General features: G+C 41.9%; 2 protein-coding genes across 4 annotated transcripts in view; one reads left to right on the top strand and one right to left on the bottom strand.

Moving 5' to 3' along the window:
- The first annotated feature begins 2,672 nt into the window (after positions 1-2,672).
- fndc11 (fibronectin type III domain containing 11) lies at positions 2,673-15,743 on the top strand. Of its 3 annotated transcripts, none has more exons than XM_003226681.3 (2): positions 2,673-2,838; positions 14,726-15,743. In XM_003226681.3, exons 1-2 carry the CDS (start codon positions 2,825-2,827, stop codon positions 15,669-15,671), a joined length of 960 nt encoding a protein of 319 aa, XP_003226729.1. In that variant the 5' UTR covers positions 2,673-2,824; the 3' UTR covers positions 15,672-15,743. The 3 variants fall into 3 exon arrangements, with proteins under 3 accessions (XP_003226729.1, XP_062835159.1, XP_062835158.1); XM_062979089.1 differs by having other exon boundaries at positions 2,676-2,838; positions 14,731-15,743; XM_062979088.1 differs by lacking the exon at positions 2,673-2,838 and adding an exon at positions 14,419-14,543.
- Positions 15,744-17,425: 1,682 nt separating this feature from the next.
- Positions 17,426-21,190, bottom strand: part of helz2 (helicase with zinc finger 2) — a 59,855-nt gene continuing 56,090 nt past the window's right edge. The window contains exon 20 of the mRNA XM_008119597.3: positions 17,426-20,753. Within this exon, the coding sequence (XP_008117804.2) occupies positions 20,632-20,753 (122 nt within the window). The 3' untranslated portion in view covers positions 17,426-20,631. The remainder of the gene's footprint in view (positions 20,754-21,190) is intronic.

The following is a 21,190-nucleotide window of genomic DNA, read 5'->3' as shown; positions in this document are numbered from 1 at the left end:
AAACTGAATTAAATGGTCAGTGTAAATAGGGCGTACGACTCTGGAGTCGAGAATTCAAATCCCTGCTCATAAAAAAAAATTAGGGAATCTTGGGGAAATCACACTCTCTTACCCTCAGACAAAAGCAAATCCTCTCCAAACACATCTTGCCAATAAAACATTGTAATAGAGTATCCTTAGGTTGTCATGTGTCAGAAAATAAGGCACACAACAACAACAACAACAACAACAACAACAACAACAAGCATGACAAACAATATGGGATGCCAATGGATTGGGAGGCAATGTAAAAATTCATATTTTTATAATAGATATTATAATTTCCACGTGTTAATTGTGATATATATATATATATATATATATATATATATATATATATATATATATATATATATAAACTGTATAACAGAACTCCAATATGCTGATGATAATGTAGTCTGTGCTCACCCAGAGGAAGTCCTACAAGACACTCTAAACATGTTTGAAGAAGCATACGAAAAGCTGGCCTCTGAAAATCAAGAAAACCAAAATGCTCTTTCAGGAGGTACAAGCCAATCCCTCTGCAATCCTAGAAATACAGCTTAATGGTGTAAGGCTAGAAAATATTGACCATTTCTGCTACCTTTGCAGCCACCTCTTCACAAAAGTGAAGATAGACACAGAAATACAACACTGTTCAAGCTCAGCAAGTGGAGCATTTTTCCAAATGAAGCAGTGTGTATTTGAGGATCGGATATTTGTAGGGATGCCAAGGTGCTTGTCTATAAAGCCATTGTCCTCCCAACCCTGTTATATGCCTGCAAAACGTGGACCATCTACAAACATCTAACTTAACTTCTGGAACGATACCATTGGTGTTGCCTCCTAAAAATTCTGCAGATCTCTTGGGAAGACAGACATACAAACATCAGCATGCTGGAAGAAGCAAAGACCACCAGCATTGAAGCCATGATACTCCGCCATCAACTCTGCCACCTGGCCAACAAATGATTCCCATAAGCCACAGCAACGTATGGCCGAGCATATATATATACATACACACACACACACACACACACACACATGCTTTTTTATGACTTTCAGTTTGGCAAGTCTGTATTTATCGCTTTTGGGGACTCCACCTTCTTTGCCATCCTCTACAGCCCGCATGGTGGTCCAAGTCACCTCTCGCAGCTAGCACCACAGTACCTCATTCTGAGACTCCATCCCACAAATCTCCATCGGCAGCCCCTCATCGCAACCTTTTGGATGTTCCAAGTTGGGAGAAGAAGGATGTCAGGGACATCACCCAAAATTCCTTGGCAAAAGAACACTTGTTCTCATGGCCAAACCCAAAAATAACATATAAAAACTCTGTATTTAAGCAAAGCAATAGCAGTTCAAAAACATGCCAATGTGAGTAGATCAATAGGTACCGCTCCGGCGGGAAGGTAATGGCGCTCCATGCAGTCATGTTGGCCACATGACCTTGGAGGGGTCTACGGACAACACCGGCTCTTCCGCTTAGAAATGGAGATGAGCACCAACCCCCAGAGTCAGACATGACTGGACTTAACATCAGGAGAAAACTTTTACCTTTTACCTAATACGTCTAAGTTCCACATATGTGGGGTTGATCGGGGTAAATTGTAGGGGGGATAGGGAAATAGGATGTATATATTCAGTTTTATCATATTTACTGTATTAAGTGTCCTATTTAACTTACTAAATTATTATTAATTATTATTATTAATATATTTTAAATTGTGTATTCATGCTTTTATGTTAAGCTGCCTTGAGTCACTCTGGGGAGATAACGTGGAGTATAAATAATAATTATTATTATTATTATATTTTAAATTGTGTATTAATGCTTTTATGTCATGCCACTTTGAGTCCCCCTTGGGAAGATAAAGAGGGATATAAATATAATAATAATAATAACATATATTAATAATATATTATAATAATAGTATATTTTAAATAGTGTACTAATGCCTTTATGCTAAACTATTTTGAGTCCTCTTTGGGGAGATAAAGCAGGGTATAAATATAATAATTATAATTATAACCTGCCCCCTCTCCCCGAGGGGGGACTCAGGGCGGTTAATAATAATAATATTTAACAACAGTATAAAATATAATAATAAAATAGTATATTTTAAATTATGTACTAATGCCTTTATGCCAACACACTTTGAGTCCCTTTTGGGAAGATAAAGCAGGTTGGAAACAAATATATAAGATAGAATAAAATATATAATATTTTAAATTGTGTACTAATGCTTTTATGCCAAGCCGCTTTGAGCCCCTTTGGAGAGATGAAGCAGGCTATAAATAAATAAATAAACACATAATACTGTAATAATAATAATAATAATAATATCATTTCTAAGCTAGTCTCTTCTAATGGTCTGTGCTTCCTCTAAAGTAATCCCCTAATATCCAAGGAGATTCCATAATCACCCCTATATCTATATAATATATAGATAATAATATATATCTATATAATAATAATAACAATAATAATAATAATAATAATAATAATAATAATAATAATAATAATAATAATAATAATAATAATAATAATAATGGAAGTCTCTCTCATGGAGTCATCCCTCAGCCAGCCTCAATCTTAGCCACGCCCCCTTTGAGCGTGAGGCCTGCGGAGATACAGAATGCGGCTGCGCAGTACAATGCGTCGCCATGGCGACCGGCGCGGCCTGCACGCAGAACCCGAAGCCTGGCCCTAGCGTAGGCGGGGGTGGCGGCAGAGGCGAGCCCAAAATAAAGGCAAGGCGGGCGAAAGGCTGCTCTTACTGCTGCTGCTGCCCCGAGACCAACCATGTTAAATCGCAGGTAAACGGTTCACATAGAAAGTAGGACACAGAAAATCAGGCCTGAACCAACTTGGGCCCTCCAGGTGTTTTGGACTTCAACTCTCACAACTCCTAACAGCCGGTAGGCTGTTAGGAGTTGTGGGAGTTGAAGTCCAAAACACCTGGAGGGCCCAAGTTGACCCAGGACTGCTCTACACAATAAAATGAATAGTATTGTTGTTGTTTGTTAATGGATTAGGCCATTAGCATACAAACAAATCACAGTGCAGCTTCAAACCAATCTCCAAATGCAGTGCTGTTTGCTTATTCGTGTTTCTCCCATCACAAATGCAAATTGAGTATCTCCAGAGAAAATAGCACTCTATGCATGCTCAGAGGCTCCCATCACAAATGCAAAAGTGTATTTCCAGAAAAAATAAAAAAATAAAGCTTTATTTATATCCCGTCCCCTCTCCCCATGGGGACACGAGGCGGCTTGCAAATTGAAATTGAATCCAGACAAGACGTATGTAATAATAATAATAATAATTTTATTTTTATACCCCGCCCCATCTCCCCAAAGGGACGGGGCGGCTTACATGGGGTCAAGCCCAGGCTAAACAGACAATGTAAAAACACAATAATAAAACAAATCAATCAACAATAGAATAGATCATAAAACTAATAAGGTCACATAAAATAGACATACTTTGATAAAATCCTGGGTTGGCTCCTAAAAGGAACTGGGCCAAAGAAAGAGTCAGTAGTGTCAGATACAATCAGGGGGAGGACAATACCTAAACTATTGTCAGAATTAAAGTGTTGGGGAAGGTGTAAACAAGGGAACATATGGCCGGCTAAAGGAATAAAGTGCAATAAAATAAAATAGGCAACAGGTCAGTCCTGTACTATGGAAGTCAGTCACCAAAGGTCTGTTGGAAGTGCCAAGTTTTCAGGCTCTTCCGAAAAGTAAGGAGGGTAGGTGAGAAGAGCGGGATATAAATGTAGTAAATAAATAAATAAATAGGTCAGATCAGTTTCAAACTCCTGGTCAGTCGAAAGGCCGAACAGGGTATAGGGTTACAGCCTGTGCTGGAAGGGGTTACACTCTCCCTGAAATCATAGGTTCGTAGATTGGGAGCCCTCCTGGATTTATCGCTGAGCCTTGAATCCCAGGTCTCGGCAGTGGCCAGGTGAGCTTTTGCATAATTAAAACCTATGCGCCAGCTGCACCTGTACCTTGAGAAGCCAGACTTGCCCACGGTGATCCGCGCTCTTGTTACATCTTGAATAGGCTACTGCGACACCCTCTACATGGGGCTGCCTTTGAAGACAGTTTGGAAGCTTCAAGTACTCCAATGGGTGGCAGCCAAATTGCTCATCAGAGCAGCGTATAGGGAACATACAGCTCCCCTTTACATCAGCTCCACTGGCTGCCAATTTGCTACTGAGAACAATTCAAAGTGCTGACTTTAGCATATAAAGCCCTCAACAATTCCGGCCCAATGTGTTGTCGTAGGCTTTCATGGCCGGAATCACTGGGTTGCTGTATGACCATGTTCCAGAAACATTCTCTCATTTTTCACCCACATCTGTGGCAGGCATTATCAGAGGTTATGAGGCTCAGCTTACCTGTTTGAATGCATCTCCCCCTATGAACCATTCTGGACACTAAGATCTTCCAGGGTGACCCTGCTCTCGGTCCCACCTTCCTCGCAGGTACGGCTGACGGGGACAAGGAACTGGGCCTTCTCAGTGGTGGCCCCTCGGCTGTGTAACTCCTGTCCCAGTGAAATTACACCAGCCCCCTCCCTCCTGTCCTTTAAAAAGCATTACCTGGCTATGGTACCAAGCATTTGGAGAGTAGTACAGGGCTATATGCAGCTACGAAGTGAATGCAATGTGATTGGAACGGCTTCTGGACTATGATTTCAAGTCTATGTGCTTATTTAATATTTATATGTTAGTGTTATATGATTTTCATGATTTAATGCTCAATGTATATTGCAGTTTGTATGTTTTTATGTTAATGTGGCATTGAATTATTGCCAATTTGAAAGCCGCTCTGAGTCCCCTTCGGGGTTGAGATACAGCGGGATAAAAATACAGTAAATAAATAAATACAACAAGAGGAAACAATGTACATAATATCAGTCACACAATCCAAAAAAAGGTTGAATCAAAACAAACAAATCAAAAAAGACAAGTCACCACCCATGGAATCAAAATAGATCCCAATAAACATATTAATTATAACTCATAAACATCACCCATATAAATATATAAAACTTTACAACAATTAAGACATATAGTACCACTAAAACATCACAGAACCTACTGTTGTTGGTAAAAGCAATAAAACTCAATTAAAATTAATTCCATTAAAGATCTCCATCGTTTGGTTTACAATTAGCCATTTTTAAATGCCTGCTTCCATATTCCAATTAGCCATTTTCAGCTGCTTCCTAAAGATCATTAAAATGGGGGCCAGTCTAATCTCCTTGGGAAGGGTGTTCCAGAGCCGGAGGGCCACCACCGAGAAGGCCCTCTCCCTCATCCCCACATTTGCGACAAAGGTGGGATTGAGAGGAGAACCTCCCCAGTGGACCTCAGGACCCGGGAAGACTCAAAGGGGGAGACGCAAATAGGCTGGACCTGAGCCGTAGGGCTTTATAGGTAGTTAATAACCTGAATTTTGAATTGAGCCCAGAAACACACAGTCAGCGAATTAAGCTGTTTTCACAGGGAGTGGTGTGCTCCCTGTAGTTCGCTCCTGTCAATAACCTAGCTGCTGCTCTTTGTAGTAATTGTAATTTCCAAACTGTCTTCAGAGGCAGCCCTACATAAAGTAGTAATACGTCCAGGATGTAACCAAGGTGTGGACCACCATGACCAGATCAAGCTTTTCAAGGTATGGGAGCAGCTGGTGCACAAGCTTTAATTGTGCAAAGGCCCTTCTGGCCACCACCGACACCTGGGCATCAAGGATCAGCGCTGAGTCCAGGAGGACCCCAAAGCTGCGCATCTGTGTGCTTAGGGGGCTTATAATCCTGTCCAGCACACCCTATACCCTGATTGGCCTCCCGACTGACCAGCAGGACCTCTGTCTTGTTTGGATTGAGATTCAATTTACTAGCCCTCGTCCAGTTCATTACAGCTGCCAGGCACTGGTTCAGGACCAAGGCAATGCTTTTGGGTTGGAGAAATTAGTCGTTTACAGGAAACGTTGCCCAGGGGACACCTGACTATATTTACTCAGTCTTTGAGGAGGCTCTTTCCGTGCCACCCACCTCTACCTTGTGCAACTCTGGAGCAAAACAAACAACTCAGCATCTGTATGCTTGCCCACAATGCCCTGGTTCATGCACAGAGGAAGAACTGCTTAAAGCTTTGTTTTGGGCATCCTCAGGTCTCAGGTTGACAACGTGCATGTCTTCGTTGATGGTGTTCATCCATCTTTTCTCTGGCCTTTGTCCACGTGGACCCATTTTGCAATCTCCAAATGCAGTGCTGTTTGCGCTACTGATGTTGGTTCTTTTCTGACATGGCCATACCATCATATCCTTGCTTCCTGCATTATCTTGCTGATTGCTTTTATTCCTAGTCTTTGATGGATGTCATCATTTGGCATATGGTCAAGAAGTGTCAAGCCAAGTGTTCATCTCAGCATTTCCATTTCCATTGGGTGAAGGGCTTGTCCGTGTTCCTTTGTTGCTGGCAAGCATTCTACCCCATAGAGGACTACTGTAGTGTAGATCTTAGCCTTGAGTTGTTCAGGCATTTTTGAGTTATACAGAATGCCAGTAGTCTGCCACCATTTCAACCAGGCTGCATTTATTATGACTGTATGTCAAGCATTTTGTCACCATCTATGGAGATCAGTGCCCCTAGATATTCAAATTGGGTAGACTTCTTTATTGCTTGTCCATTGATTTGAGTTCTGTACAAAACTTCCAAAACAGTTGGACACCATTTTTATTGTATTTGAAAAAATAAAAAGGATTGGTTCTTAACAGGTTTTGATAAGTAAAATAAACCCCTTTTATATTTCAGCTTTATTTAGGAAAGATAGCAATAAGAATGGGAAATCTATCTATACACATAATAAAAGTGAAAACCTGTATGTATGTGGAACAAATATCCATTCACACAGACAGCCTCTGGCCTCCACAAACAGGCTATAGTTCCCAGTGCTGAGGAGCCACCAAGTCACTCCCTCTGAGGACATTGCAGATTAGAGCAAGCACATCCTAGTGTTCCTTTCTCTCATAATTTACATGACTCCGTCCACTGCCTCTCCCTTAACCCTTTCCTGCCCTTTACTATGGCACACAAGCAAACAGAGGAATTGATTAGCAACTGAACATACTAGAGAGAGAGGTTTGAGGAGAATTCACCATGATTTCTCGGAGTTGTAGGGACAGGGATGTATAATTCACCTTCAATCTAAGAGCACTCTGAATCCCACCAGCAATGGACCTGGAACTAACTTAGCATACAGACCCAACATGGCCAAATTTGCATATTGACGGATCTGAACCAAACTTGACACACAATTTAACATGGCCAACTGGGAACACTGGTGGACTTGAGAGGTGATTGACCTTTGGGAGTTATAGTTTACCTGTATTCCGTGAGTCCTGTGAACTCAAACAATGATGGATCTGGACCAAACTTGACACACAGACCCAATGCTGCCAACTTGGGGTGATTGACCTTGGCATCAAAGAGTTATAGTTCACTCATAGTCAGAGAACACTGAACCCAGCAAGTGATGGATCTGGACCAAACTTGGAACACAGACCCAACATGGCCAACTGTGAATACTGCCAGGCTTTGCAGGTGATTGACCTTGGCATCAGAGAGTTATAGTTCACCTGTATTCAGAGTACAGTGACCCAGCAAGTGATGGATCTGGACCAAACTTGGCGAACGGACCCAACATGGCCAACTGTGAATACTGCCAGGCTTTGTGGGTGATTAACCTTGGCATCAGAGTGTTATAGTTCACCCATATTCAGATTACACCGACCCAGCAGATGAGGGATCTGGGCCAAATTTGGCACACAGACCCAACATGGCCAACTGTAAATACTGAAGAGGTTTTGAGAGGGTTGACCCAAGATTTTTGGGAATTGTAGTTCACCCACATCCCTATGCATTTTCTAATAGGAGCTTTCATAAAAAAAAAAACAACAGGAAAGACTGAGTTTTTTAAAGACATAGTGCATGGTTATCAAACTGTGAGTCCCTAGACATTTTGGCCTTCAACTCCCAGAATTCCTAACAGCTGGTAAACTGGCTGAGATTTCTGGGAGTTGTAGGCCAAAACACCTGCAGACCCACAGGTTGAGAACCACTGACATAATGTACCATATGACCAAACTGATATTGGTTAACAAACAACAAAGCTCTTCAAATAACCCAGGCATCACCGGGTACCCAAGCTAGTGTTATATTTAAAAGGGAAGATAGTTTTCTAGTCTATATTCAGTTATCCTGAAGTGACAATGGGGAGTCGATTAAATAAATAGAATGTATAAAAGGATAAGATGCAGCTACGTACAAGAATTGTACATTTATGCTTTATATATGTTTATTTAATTGCTAACATCAATATTTAAGAGGATGACTATGTGGTCCCTTTTTATGTGTATATGCGCCAGATGAAATCAACTGTAAATAATATGATTTAAGGCGTAAATAATATATGTGTGTCTATATATATATATATATATATATATTATTCCAGCAGTATAAGATTCCATTATACAATTTATAAAATAAATGAATATGTTAAACCTTGTTTATATTCCCAATGTACGCTATCTAAAACAACACTAAAAACTAACATTATATTATGTAGACAGGGTTATTATATTATTCTAGTGCATACGTCAGTTTTAAAATTAGATCACTTTTTATTCTTTAAAAGAAATATTTCTATATACCTCATGATTAGGGAGATGGAAACAAACGGAAGAAGCCATTGAGTTAGTCTCTTTCCCCTGCTGACTTTTTGTCAACATTTAGATCCCCCTGACTTCCCTAGTGTCCCATCCTTCATTCCTCTTAATGGCTTTGTAGTTAGCAGCAAGTGCCTGGCACAAGCCCAAATAAATGTCTATAGCACCTGTTTATATGGAACAAAGTATATCTAAGATCATGACATTTTTCAGGTTTGAAATAAACAATTGGCAGTAATGTTTTGAGCTAGAGTGAACTTTTGTTGTACCTCTGTTATCACTAGGAGGGCAAAACCAACACCATGTTGTCAGTTGAAAGTAAACCAGAAAGAACATCATTTCTGGCAGTATCATGGTAGTTTCAAAGGTTCTGAGATACATCCCACACCCATGACTCCTTCCAACATTTTTTGGTTCTTGGTGATCTCACATACACATTTCATTGCTTTTCTGCATGAGCAATTTTGCTCTCCCTGCTGTGTTACCTGCTGGGTTTGTTTGCCTTGATATTCCACTTTGCGTCTAGCATATAGATCAGGCATGGGCAAAGTTCGGCCCTCCAGGTGTTTTGGATTTTAACTCCCACAATTCCTAACATTCTACTGGATATTAGGAATTGTGAAAGTTGAAGTCTAAAACACCTGGAGGGGCCAAGTTTGCCCATGCCTTATTTAGACAGAGGGAATCATTTGGCTCACTTTGTTTGAAAATATCATATAAAGACCACGAAGATCATATAAAGATCATGAAGACTAAATAATAACCTAAAGGGGCTTGGAGAGTTTAAAGAAATGATATTTAGAAATATTTGATTCATATTTGATTATAAGAAACTGAGAAATAAATCTGCTTCATTGTTCAACTGGGGAGATGTGTCTTAATCACGTAAGCACAAGCTGACTGGACCTTTAGATACACACATGGTTTATTAGAAATCACCTGCTTTCAGAGAAATGAAAGTTTCACAGAACACTTAGCACTACGCATGAGCACACTTCACCTAATCAGCCAGTAAGGAAAAGCCACCTGATTTATGAGAATTCACAGGTTTTGTAGGAAATCGAAAGTTAACTGAGAAAGAGTATAAAAAGCCCACCCACCTATGTTCAGGGTGGCAGTTTCACTTTTTACCTTCATTAGCAGGACTGGCCAGACAAATAAATCTGGTTGTTTTCACCTATTCCAGTTTGTTTGTTTTTTCTTCCTGTGCCTTCTCTGATCCTACATCTTCACCGATCCACTACAAACCTTTACTTGCTTAATCATGCCCCCAAAATAGACTTAAACGAGATACATACTACTAAAAGAACATATCTTGTACCAGGAGAGGAATACTACTGGATTTAACCTCTTGGTTGGTTAAATCCTGCTTGGAGGGATCACGTGACCCTCTGTTGAAGGGTCCCTTGAGCAAGGAGTATTTCCAGAGGGTTTAAAAGAGGTGGTGGTCTCTCCCCTGCTGAAGAAACCAGATTTAGATCGTTCGGTTCCCTCCAACTATCGCCAAGTTTCGAACCTCTCGTTCCTGGGCAAGGTGATTGAGAGGGCAGTAGCAGAGCAGTTGCAACAGTTCCTAGATGACACAGCCGGATTAGATCCCTTCCAGTCCAGCTTTCGTGCGGGGCATGAGACAGAGACTGTGCTGGTCTCCATCACAGATCATCTTCGATGCCAGCTCGATCAGGGCGGGTCGGTGCTGCTCATGTTAATTGGACCTCACTGCAGCATTTGACACGGTCGATTATAATCTTTTGACCCACCGCCTTGCTGTTGTTGGAGTCGGCTGGCCTCCTTTCTTCACAACCGTGGACAGCGAGTGGAGAGGGGAGGCCTGGTCTCTGAAAGGTCCCCTCTACTTTCTGGGGTTCCTCAAGGGGCCATTCTCTCCCATCTGTTGTTTAACATCTATATGCGACCACTTGCTCAGCTGGTTTGAGGTTTCGGGCTCGAGTGCTACCAGTACGCTGATGACACTCAGCTCATGTTGAAGATGGAAGGGCGACTGGACTCTGTACCCGATAACTTTCATCAATGCCTCGAGGCCATTACTGGATGGCTGGGTGCCAGCAGGTTGAGGATGAATCCGGCAAAGACGGAGATCCTATGGCTGGGTCGACCGGGCAGTGGGGATATCCAGTTGCCTACCCTGGATGGCGAGGCGCTATGCCTGTCATCATTGGTAAAGAGTCTGGGAGTTCTTTTGGACCCTCTGCTGACGATGGAGGCGCAGGTCTCCGCCATTAGTAGAACCGCCTTCTTTCACCTGCGGCAGGCTAGACGGCTGGCCCCCAATCTGTCAAGGGATGACCTAGCCACAGTGATCCAGGCCACGGTCATCTCAAGACTGGACTACTGTAATGCCCTCTACATTGGCCTTCCTTTGTCGGTGATCCGGAAGCTCAAGTTGGTACAAAATGCAGCTGCTCGACTTCTTGCAGGAGTCCCGATGAGATGTCATATAACACCAATCTTACTGCCGCTGCACAGGTTACCAATTGAGCACTGGATCACTTTCAAAGTGATGGTGCTTATCTTTAAGGCCTTACATGGTCTAGGGCCAATGTACCCGAGGGACTGCCTCACCCCCTACCAACCCCAGAGATCCCTCCATTCTGAGGACCAAGATCTGTTGGAAGTTCCCAGTTTTAAGACCTTGCGTCTAACAGCAATTAGACGTAGATCTTTTACAGCAGTGGCACCATCACTCTGGAACACTCTGCCGCCTGAAGTTCGTGCCTTGCGGGACTTATCAGTCTTATCATAGAATCATAGAATCATAGAATAGTAGAGTTGGAAGAGACCACATAGGCCATCTAGTCCAACCCCCTGCTAAGAAGCAGGAAATCGCATTCAAAGCACCCCCGACAGATGGCCATCCAGCCTCTGCTTAAAAGCCTCCAAGGAAGGAGCCTCCACCACGGCCCCGGGGAGAGAGTTCCACTGTCGAACAGCTCTCACAGTGAGGAAGTTCTTCCTGATGTTCAGGTGGAATCTCCTTTCCTGTAGTTTGAAGCCATTGTTCCGTGTCCTAGTCTGCAGGGCAGCAGAAAACAAGCTTGCTCCCTCCTCTCTATGACTTCCCTTCACGTATTTGTACATGGCTATCATGTCTCCTCTCAGCCTTCTCTTTTGCAGGCTAAACATGCCCAGCTCTTTAAGCCGCTCCTCATAGGGCTTGTTCTCCAGACCCTTAATCATTTTAGTCGCCCTCCTCTGGACGCTTTCCAGCTTGTCAACATCTCCCTTCAACTGTGGTGCCCAAAATTGGACACAGTATTCCAGGTGTGGTCTGACCAAGGCAGAATAGAGGGGGAGCATAACTTCCCTGGATCTAGACGCTATTCCCCTATTGATGCAGGCCAGAATCCCGTTGGCTTTTTTAGCAGCCGCATCACATTGTTGGCTCATGTTTAACTTGTTGTCCACGAGGACTCCAAGGTCTTTTTCGCACACACTGCTGTCAAGCCAGGCGTCCCCCATTCTGTATCTTTGATTTCCATTTTTTCTGCCGAAGTGAAGTATCTTGCATTTGTCCCTGTTGAACTTCATTTTGTTAGTTTTGGCCCATCTCTCTAGTCTGTCAAGATCGTTTTGAATTCTGCTCCTGTCTTCTGGAGTGTTAGCTATCCCTCCGAGTTTGGTGTCATCTGCAAACTTGATGATCGTGCCTTCTAACCCTTCGTCTAAGTTGTTAAAGATGTTGAACAGAACCGGGCCCAGGATGGAGCCCTGCGGCACTCCACTTGTCACTTCTTTCCATGATGAAGACGACGCATTGGTGAGCACCCTTTGGGTTCGTTCGCTTAGCCAATTACAGATCCACCTAATCGTAGTTTTGTCTAGCCCACATCTTACTAGTTTATTTGCCAGAAGGTCGTGGGGGACTTTGTCGAAGGCCTTACTGAAATCCAGGTACGCTACATCCACAGCATTCCCTGTATCGACCCAACTCGTAACTCTATCGAAAAAAGAGATCAGATTAGTCTGGCATGACTTGTTTTTGGTAAATCCGTGTTGACTATTAGCAATGACCGCATTTGTTTCTAAGTGTTCGCAGACCACTTCCTTAATGATCTTTTCCAGAATTTTGCCTGGTATTGATGTGAGGCTGACCGGACGGTAATTGTTTGGGTCGTTCTTTTTTCCCTTCTTGAAGATAGGGACCACATTCGCCCTCCTCCAATCTGCTGGGACTTCTCCCGTTCTCCAAGAACTCTCGAAGATAATTGCCAGTGGTTCTGAAATAACTTCCGCTAGTTCCTTCAGTACTCTTGGGTGTAGCTGATCTGGCCCTGGGGACTTGAATTCGTTTAGAGAGGCCAAGTGTTCCTGGACAACTTGTTTCCCTATTTGGGGTTGGATTTCCCCCAATCCTTCGTCCTTTCCCTATTTGGGGAATCCGCAGGGCATGTAAGACACACCTGTTTCGGCAGGCTTTTGATCTCCATTATTGCTGTTTTTAAATTGCTTAGATTTTAGCTTGTTCTTATAAGTCGCTCCGAGCCCTGGGGGAGTGTTTTTAAGGCGTTTTTAAATTGTTAGATTTTAGCCTGTTCTTGTAAGCCGCCCTGAGCCCTAGGGGAGTGGCGGCATATAAGTTTGAATAAATAAATAAATAAATAAATAAATAAATAAAATATATGTTGTGCCAGGACCAGCTACAGAAGTCATGCCAATTTAAATGGCCATGATGCCTGAGGTTCCCCATCTTTTGCTTCTCAAACAGTGGTGTAGTACAATCCATGATATAAGTTGACTTCAGGATATTTTGAAAGTGGTGATTGATTTTGAAAGGGATTAGTTCAACAACTTGCTTGTCACAAGAGAGCTACAAGGCCCAAAGATCTCCAGTTCCCTTTGCCTCAACCACTCCATTCCCAATGTCCTTGTCAATTAGCAGAATTGCCCTTTCCCTTTGGGAATCTCTGGGGTGAACTGAACATGGGTGAACTGATCAAATCCCCTCATATATGAAACTTCGGGCCATTCAGATGCCTTGGAATACAATTCCCAGAATCCCTTTGCCATTAGTCATGCTGGCAAGGGCCTCTGGAAGCTGAAGTTCAAGACATCTGGAGGATCAAAAGTTTTATTCTTGCCATAAAAGAATCAAAAAACATTTAAAGATCTAGGAAAAGAATTGTGAATTTTAAAGGCTATCTTAACTGCATTTATTATAGTTTAATCCTTTTTATCTTAACTCACAATGTATTATTTAATTGTTTTTAAGTATTTGTATTGTGCTTTTAAAAATTATAATAAAGTGTAGAATTGTTAGCCGCCTTGAGTCTACATGTGGAGAAAGGTGGAGTATAACTGAAGTAAGGAAGTAATTAAAGAAGAACAATGGGAGAACCACTGGGTCAGGACTAAAATCCCCATCCCATCCATGAAGGTTCCCGGACCCTGCCTTCTCTACCATTGGTAATTAGTGGTGGAAGAAACTTAATATTTGGGAGGAAAAAATACTTATTTTGGTGCTCAGGCAGGAATCCTGCTTTGACAATTCAGTCTTGGCCAGTGGTTGGAGGCACCACTCCTGAAATCATTGGTCGGTTGCCTCTGTCGCAATCACTTCAAGTGACACACAAAGCAAGGGATATGACTCAGCAGGCAATTGCAGAAGACAAAGACAAAGGTGTGAAGTCAGCAGATACCTAGGAAAGGAGGTATAAACTGGAGACAACATGGGAAGTAGTGTAGACTGGGAAAATCAGATTTTGTTAGGGAATAGTCAAGGAGAATTTGAAGCAGAGAAGACCAGCAAGAGGAGTTTGTGGTGAGGAGCTGCAGTAGAGGAAGGGCAGAGAAGCCAGAACTTCAGAGTTGAGGAACATATTTCCCTATTTAGCTGAAATTAACTTCAGTCAACAAATAATTGGGAATTAGAAGTCGCCTTCATGACCACTTTGCAACTAACTGGCTTTCCTTTGGGCCTTTGTTCCATTCTTTTTCTCTTAGCCCAGGCATGAGGAACATTGGAACTATTGGTGCCTATTTTAACAAGCTGAGAACCAACCTCCAAGCCATAGCATACAGCGATGAGGAGCCGGAGCACGAAGCTTGGAGAAGGTATGTAGAAAGAAAGAACATCGTGCTAGAATTCCTGCACTCTGACTTGAGCCTCCACGTGATCAAACGCCACCACAAACGGATTGACCTTCTCAAAAAGTGCTCCTATTACATCGAAATCTTGCCAAAGCACTTGGCACTGGGAGACCAGAACTATCTGATGCTACCCACCACCATGTTCCAACTGATAGACCCCTGGAGGTTTCAGAGAATGAAGAAAATAGGGACTATCCAAACCAAAATCCAATTGTTGCTCCTATCCGACCTTTTGGAAGAGCTAGAGAGGGGTCGGGAAGAGCTGGTTTTCTTCCTGGAGACCTTGGACATGATGACTTTCCTCTCCAGATGGGACATTATCAAGCAAAGGGTGTCGAGCCTCTCTGAGAAGATGGATTATTTCCTTACTGTGTTGGTACCAGGAAAGTTGTATGTCAAACACCGCCTGGTGTCAGATGTTGGGATCACCAAAATCCCACACATCAGGCTCGTCCTGAGCACAAAAATGCCAGTGATGTTTGACCGAAGGGAATCGGTGGCACACGAGGACTGGGTGAGTCTCAAATGGTTTGTTGCTAGCCAGCAGCCCCAGGTTGAACAATATGAACTCCGTTTTAAGCTGCTGGAGCCCAGAACTCCCCAAGAGCGAGTCCATTGTGGAATCAAGCCCGTCACCGCAAACACATGTGAAATTCACAACCTCCTCCCTGACCGTTTGTATAGGTTCACCCTCAAAAGAGCAGAGACTTACACGCTTGTTTATGAACAGTGGCACGATTCCATCCTGCTTAAGACCAAACCATACCTTGAAGAAGAAATGGAGACTGCCATGTCTTAACCTTGGCTTTCCCATCTTAGCTATTCACAAGGAGTATAAAATAAGTTAAATTAAAAACTTATTTTTAAAGTTTTTGGCATGAACAGCATGAGCTTTTTCTTGTCACAGTATAAATATTTGACAGCCCTTAGGGCGCCAAAAAAACCCATTGCAGTTAATAGGTCAAGCAAAATTGTGTCCTGCTGACATTTCTTTCTGTGAGAGACCTTTGAAAGGTCTGTTCTCAGGGCAAATGTTAATAAAGGATTTTGTTATCAAAAGGACAAGGTGGGAAATGTCCTTTTAGATGGACTTTAATTGCTAACAGATTTTTTTAATACTGAAAAAGTACTAAAAAGTGGTTCCCAAACCATGGGGTGAGACCCTCAGGGGATGTGATTAGTTGCACAAGGGTGGGGGGGGCACAATAATTTTTGGACATAAAATTATTACAGTCTGCCTTCAATTTTAATTGGAATGAGGGGCACAAGACTGCCATGAAAGTGGGGAAATCTGAATATTGCCTCCTGTATGATCGAGTTCTTTCAGGGCTCCTGTGATCTTTTGCTTGCTCACTAAGGTAGGACAAGGAAATGGGTCAGGAAGAATGGGAGGAAAGGGGAAAACTTAGGGAAAGGAAGGTGATGGGAGAAGAGAGGTATTCTACACGGATTGTTCTGCAACTTGCTCCAGGTTTACAACACCACCTCCGTAGTCATGAGAGGGATTTCCTTTTTCCTTCTTGTCTCACTGCCTCATAAGTGTACATGCTGGAGAAAACAATGGAGCTCTAAGCATGCCTGAACTGTGGATATCCTGTGTTGACTATCCTCTTATCTCCTTCCTTCTCCTCCCTGCCACCACCCATCATTTGCAAAGGTTCACTGCTTCTATGATATAAACAGTGCCTGAATGTGCCCCCAGAAGACTGGAACCAACTCATTCTCCCCAGTGCTCCCAGTGCCTTTTCCATCCTCTTCCAATTCTGCCAGGCCCAGTGGCAACTCCTGCTAATGCCTTTCACACATGCAATGGGGGAATTTTCCATTCCCCTTCTTCTCTTCGTGCATCCATCCTGAGACTGTGTTGCAAGGTGCAATGATCTGACCTTTCTACTGACTTCCAAATATTTGTATTCATGTACAAATCGAGCTGGGGTGTATTGAGGTCCACATGTGGTAAAAAGGGAGTCACAGAGGTAAAAGCTGTGAGAACTACATGCTTAAATACAGAGGAATGAAGCAGCTGCAATATAAATAACAGACACCAAATTCCCAGTGGACCAAATACTTTATATGTCGTGTTAGTTGTCAATATCAAGATGGCATATTTATCTGAAAGAACAGGAGCATTTATTGTCCTGTTACAAGGAGACCTTGAGCAAAATGCACATAGGCCCCCAACTGCTTTAACTTTTTAATAGTCATAGTTCATCACAGAAAATTGCATCCTGTGAATTGGTGATGTACATCAGTCTGTGTCACAAACAGGTATCATTCATTACTTTTGCAAGGTAAAGATGGATTTTATTGGGCTCTTGCTGGTATCATTTCTGCTGGGGTAGTGTATGTTTTGAGCATCTCTAGATTTTCTGAGATTTATAGATGGAATAATTTCATTTTACAATTGCAAATACGTACCACTTGATAGAAATATGATATCATTATGAGGTTATGGTTTTAGAGACTGTGAGTGACCTAGGAAGAGCCAAGAATAGTGTCAAGGAAATTTAAGCTACTTTAAGTGGATATTGACCTCAAGGAACAACACTTGAACATTGCTCAACTTAATTTTAATTTTATACAACTTAATTCATCCCAACAAGTGTTTGCATGCCACATCCTTACACCAATGTGCCTGAAAATAGCCAATAATACATCATCTTTATAGGTGGCATAAGCTGATATGTATCACTCATTCACTCAATTAATGGTGCTGAACTGCAATTCAGAAAAAAACTACAATTCTCATGATTTCAGAGCATTGAGCCACGACAGTTCAAGTGGTGTCAATGCATTACTTCTACAGTTTAGATCAGGCATGGGCAAACTTTGGCCCTCCAGGTGTTTTGGACTCCAACTCCCACAATTCCTAACAGCCTACTGGCTATTAAGAATTGTGGGAGTTGAAGTCTAAAACACTCGGAGGGCTGAAGTCTGCCCATGCCTGGTCTAGAGGCACCCAAAGAGAGATTTACTTTCTCAACCAACCTGTGCACCTTTTGATCTTAATTGCAGAAAGGCATTATTCTCCCTGCTTAAGAACTGTCCTCTTTCCTTCCTTCCCTTGCCATAATCCCTCCCCCAGTTTATTAGCATAATGAGAATTAAGAAACAGATTTTTATTTTATATCATACATATAGTTTCACAAAGTTTAATTAAAATACAATTGTTCATAAAATAATGTAAACGTTTTTAATCAGTTCCTTATGACAAAATTAAAACTCCAGAATTCATAATGATGTAAAGCCAGTGTATTGTCTGGCTGTAGAGATCACTGTTAAATGAACAGGCAATATGTTCTGTAAAAGATACTGACCAAGTATATCTGTTCTAGTTAAGATCAGTAACTACATTTAATCCAGATATTCAACTATGTTTTCTTTCTGCAGTTCCCTATGAAACAAATGTGCAATTTTTTAAAAAATTATTAAAGTTGAATCCATTAAAAATACCATTAAAAGTATTCATTAATTCAAAACACATATGAAGAAGCTGGTCACAAAGATTGTTGTATCAGTTTGCTGTTGATAATATAGACATTATTGTATAAAAAAACCAAATCTAAAACCAATTTTTACCTGGGCTTAAGCGGCTGAGGGGGAAAAGGAAGGGGCCTGAGGCTGTTAGGAATAGTGGGAGTTGAAGTCCAAAACACCTGGAGGGCGCAAGTTTGCCCATGCCTGATCTACATATATCAGTGTTTATAGCTTTAAAAAAATGCTCTGAATTGCATTTTCTCTAGAGAAGCAAGGTGATAGTATATAGATAGATAGATAACTATCTTTATAAAAAGTCTGCTGGTTATTTTTTTAAATAATGAGGTTAAAAAAGAGAAAATAGCATTTGAACAACAACACTCAGATGTTGTGTTGCTTGGATGATTTTGGAAGTTGTGCTCCAAAGATTTACTGGATTAATAGGTTTCCACACTGGATAACATAAAGCCAAGTTTTCCAACACACCTATTTATGTCATGAATATCCCCAAGTTAGCACAAGAGTATCAGGATGTCTCCACAAGGCCTCCCTATTCCATTATGTACAAGTGACATACAGGCAGTTCATTTCTAGGCTGAAATTACACTATGTGACACCGTTTTTGTTCCTGGGTTATAAATGTCATTTCCTTATTGGTTCTATCAGTAGGAAGGAAGGAAAAACTTCAAAAACTTTGTTTTTGTGGAACATCCTACAGCACATTATGCTCTAGCCTTTCAATGAATGTATCATTGAGTTTCAACCAATTCAATCTAGTTTGTGGCAGCCAGAAAATGAAGTTTCTGGGGTAGAACAACTACTGTACTTTCAAAGTAAAGACCACAGTAATTAAACAGGAAATAACACTTTCAAACCAGGAACAGTTTTTTTCTCAAATTTTGTTATAGTCTTATCCATGGTGCATAGCGAAGGCAGTTTGTTTCACATGTAAGATTACTGAGGTAGAACAATGGGAAAAGAACGTCTTCATTCCCCCCCCCCCCTTCCATTGCTTCCAATGTCCCTGACAATATCCCCTGGCCACCCAAGGCTAACATAAAATATCAATATAAAGTGGATGTGATGACATATGATGCATATAGCCTTCACCAGAAAAGCAGAAATTGCCTTCCAAAACGTCACTGCCTTTCAAGGCACGCAACTGCTCCATATTCACATCCTGGGTACAAGGTGCTTCATGCATATATTTAGAGTTGCTGGTAAAACTATAAAGTGCAGAATAGGGGCCAGAAAAGCTTTTATGTCCACATTTTTTTCTTTTTAAAAGACTTTAAAACATTATTATAAAAAGGAAATGCTTTCAAGTAGTCATTTTAAAAAATAGAAGCTGTATACACACCCACACAACCATTCTATTTCTGAAAAAAGAGATCCCTGGGATAGATAGATAGAGATATAGGCTGTTAAATGTGATTAAAAATTTGAACTCTCATGATAAAAATATGCATTTGGTCTCAAACAGATCCTTATTTACAGGCTTTTCTGGACCACGCCAGAAAATATTGCTGGTTCTTCTGCAATGGAGCAAAAGTAGTTCTCCCATCTTTGAGTGAAGAAGGTAGACCATGAAATCCCAGTTAGTAGTTTTCTCTTTGGTTCTGGCCTTCTTCTCATACATCCTTTTGAACCCTTCTTTTGGATTTACAGAACATTCATTTGGTTCCCAAAAAAAGTTAAGATGCAGCTTCAGGAAGACATCAAATTCATTGGAGGATTACGACCCAGTAAGTCACCTACAGCATGGTGTTGGCCAGTCATTTCATGAAACTTGCCACTGATTTAAAAACTGAAGCCCTGAAATAGCTTTGCTCTTTTAACTCCCCACATCTTAGGAACTTTGGTGTGGTTTTGCTATCAGAGCCAAGGAACAAGGAAGCAGCATTATACAGAGCCAAACTTAGGCAGGACCAAGGTCACAACGAATGCCATTTTGGACATCTCATAAATCCATACTACTTATGAAGCACAGGTCCATATGTCTGCCCTGATATAGAACAGAGCGACTCAAAGTGGGGACCAATGGTTTGATATCAGTGCCTGAGCCAGTGGTGAACCAAGAGCTTCCATGAAAGAAGGAAACAGCTGAGTCAGTGGGAACAAATATGGTGCTGGTCCCTGGAACATTGTGGGTGAAAGGAATAACAGTGTTTGGAAATTTTGGCTCAGCGTGGCAAGTCCTGTTTGCTGCAAAGGCAGGAAAGTGCTGGAAACACAGTTTCAGGTCATAGCTATGGGTTAGCATCAGTAGGTACCCATTTACACTAGTGAACAGCAGACCTCCTTCTAATCTGAATGTTGGCAGCAGTGGTGTAACATCTCTGCATTTTGTAATGTTGCAGAAGTCTTCTCCACAAGGCGTTGCTTTCCAGGAGATAACTGTTTCCTAGGAGTGGAAGAGGAAGAAGGCAGGAAATATCAGAGACAATTAACAGCATTGACACTTTGCTTGAGGCGGCATCTACATCAGACCAAATAATCTGGAGTTGTCTGTTCAGGAGCTGCTCTGGATACATCATGGGAAACAATATGTCCCAGCCTGCAAGCACTCCAAAGTCATTTTCCAGGATGACAGTGCATGTGCAGTGGTGCTTTGTCCTGGTGGCTGCCACTGCTCTCTCACTGGCTAGAAGCAGTACTCCACAATGCCTTGCAGGAAACACTAATTCTGGTGAGGTCACAATGGGGCACCGAGCCATATGTTCACCAGAAGTGATGTGGTGGGATGCTCCTTCTGGCCAGTGAAACAGCAGTGAGTCCTTTTGACATGTGGATACGGATCGCACCAAATCTAACCCAGTCTAACCATCCACATATTGAAAG

This window comes from Anolis carolinensis, chromosome 4, assembly GCF_035594765.1.
Source record: "Anolis carolinensis isolate JA03-04 chromosome 4, rAnoCar3.1.pri, whole genome shotgun sequence".
Lineage (NCBI taxonomy): Eukaryota > Metazoa > Chordata > Lepidosauria > Squamata > Dactyloidae > Anolis > Anolis carolinensis.
This window is presented reverse-complemented; position numbering and strand designations above follow the sequence as displayed.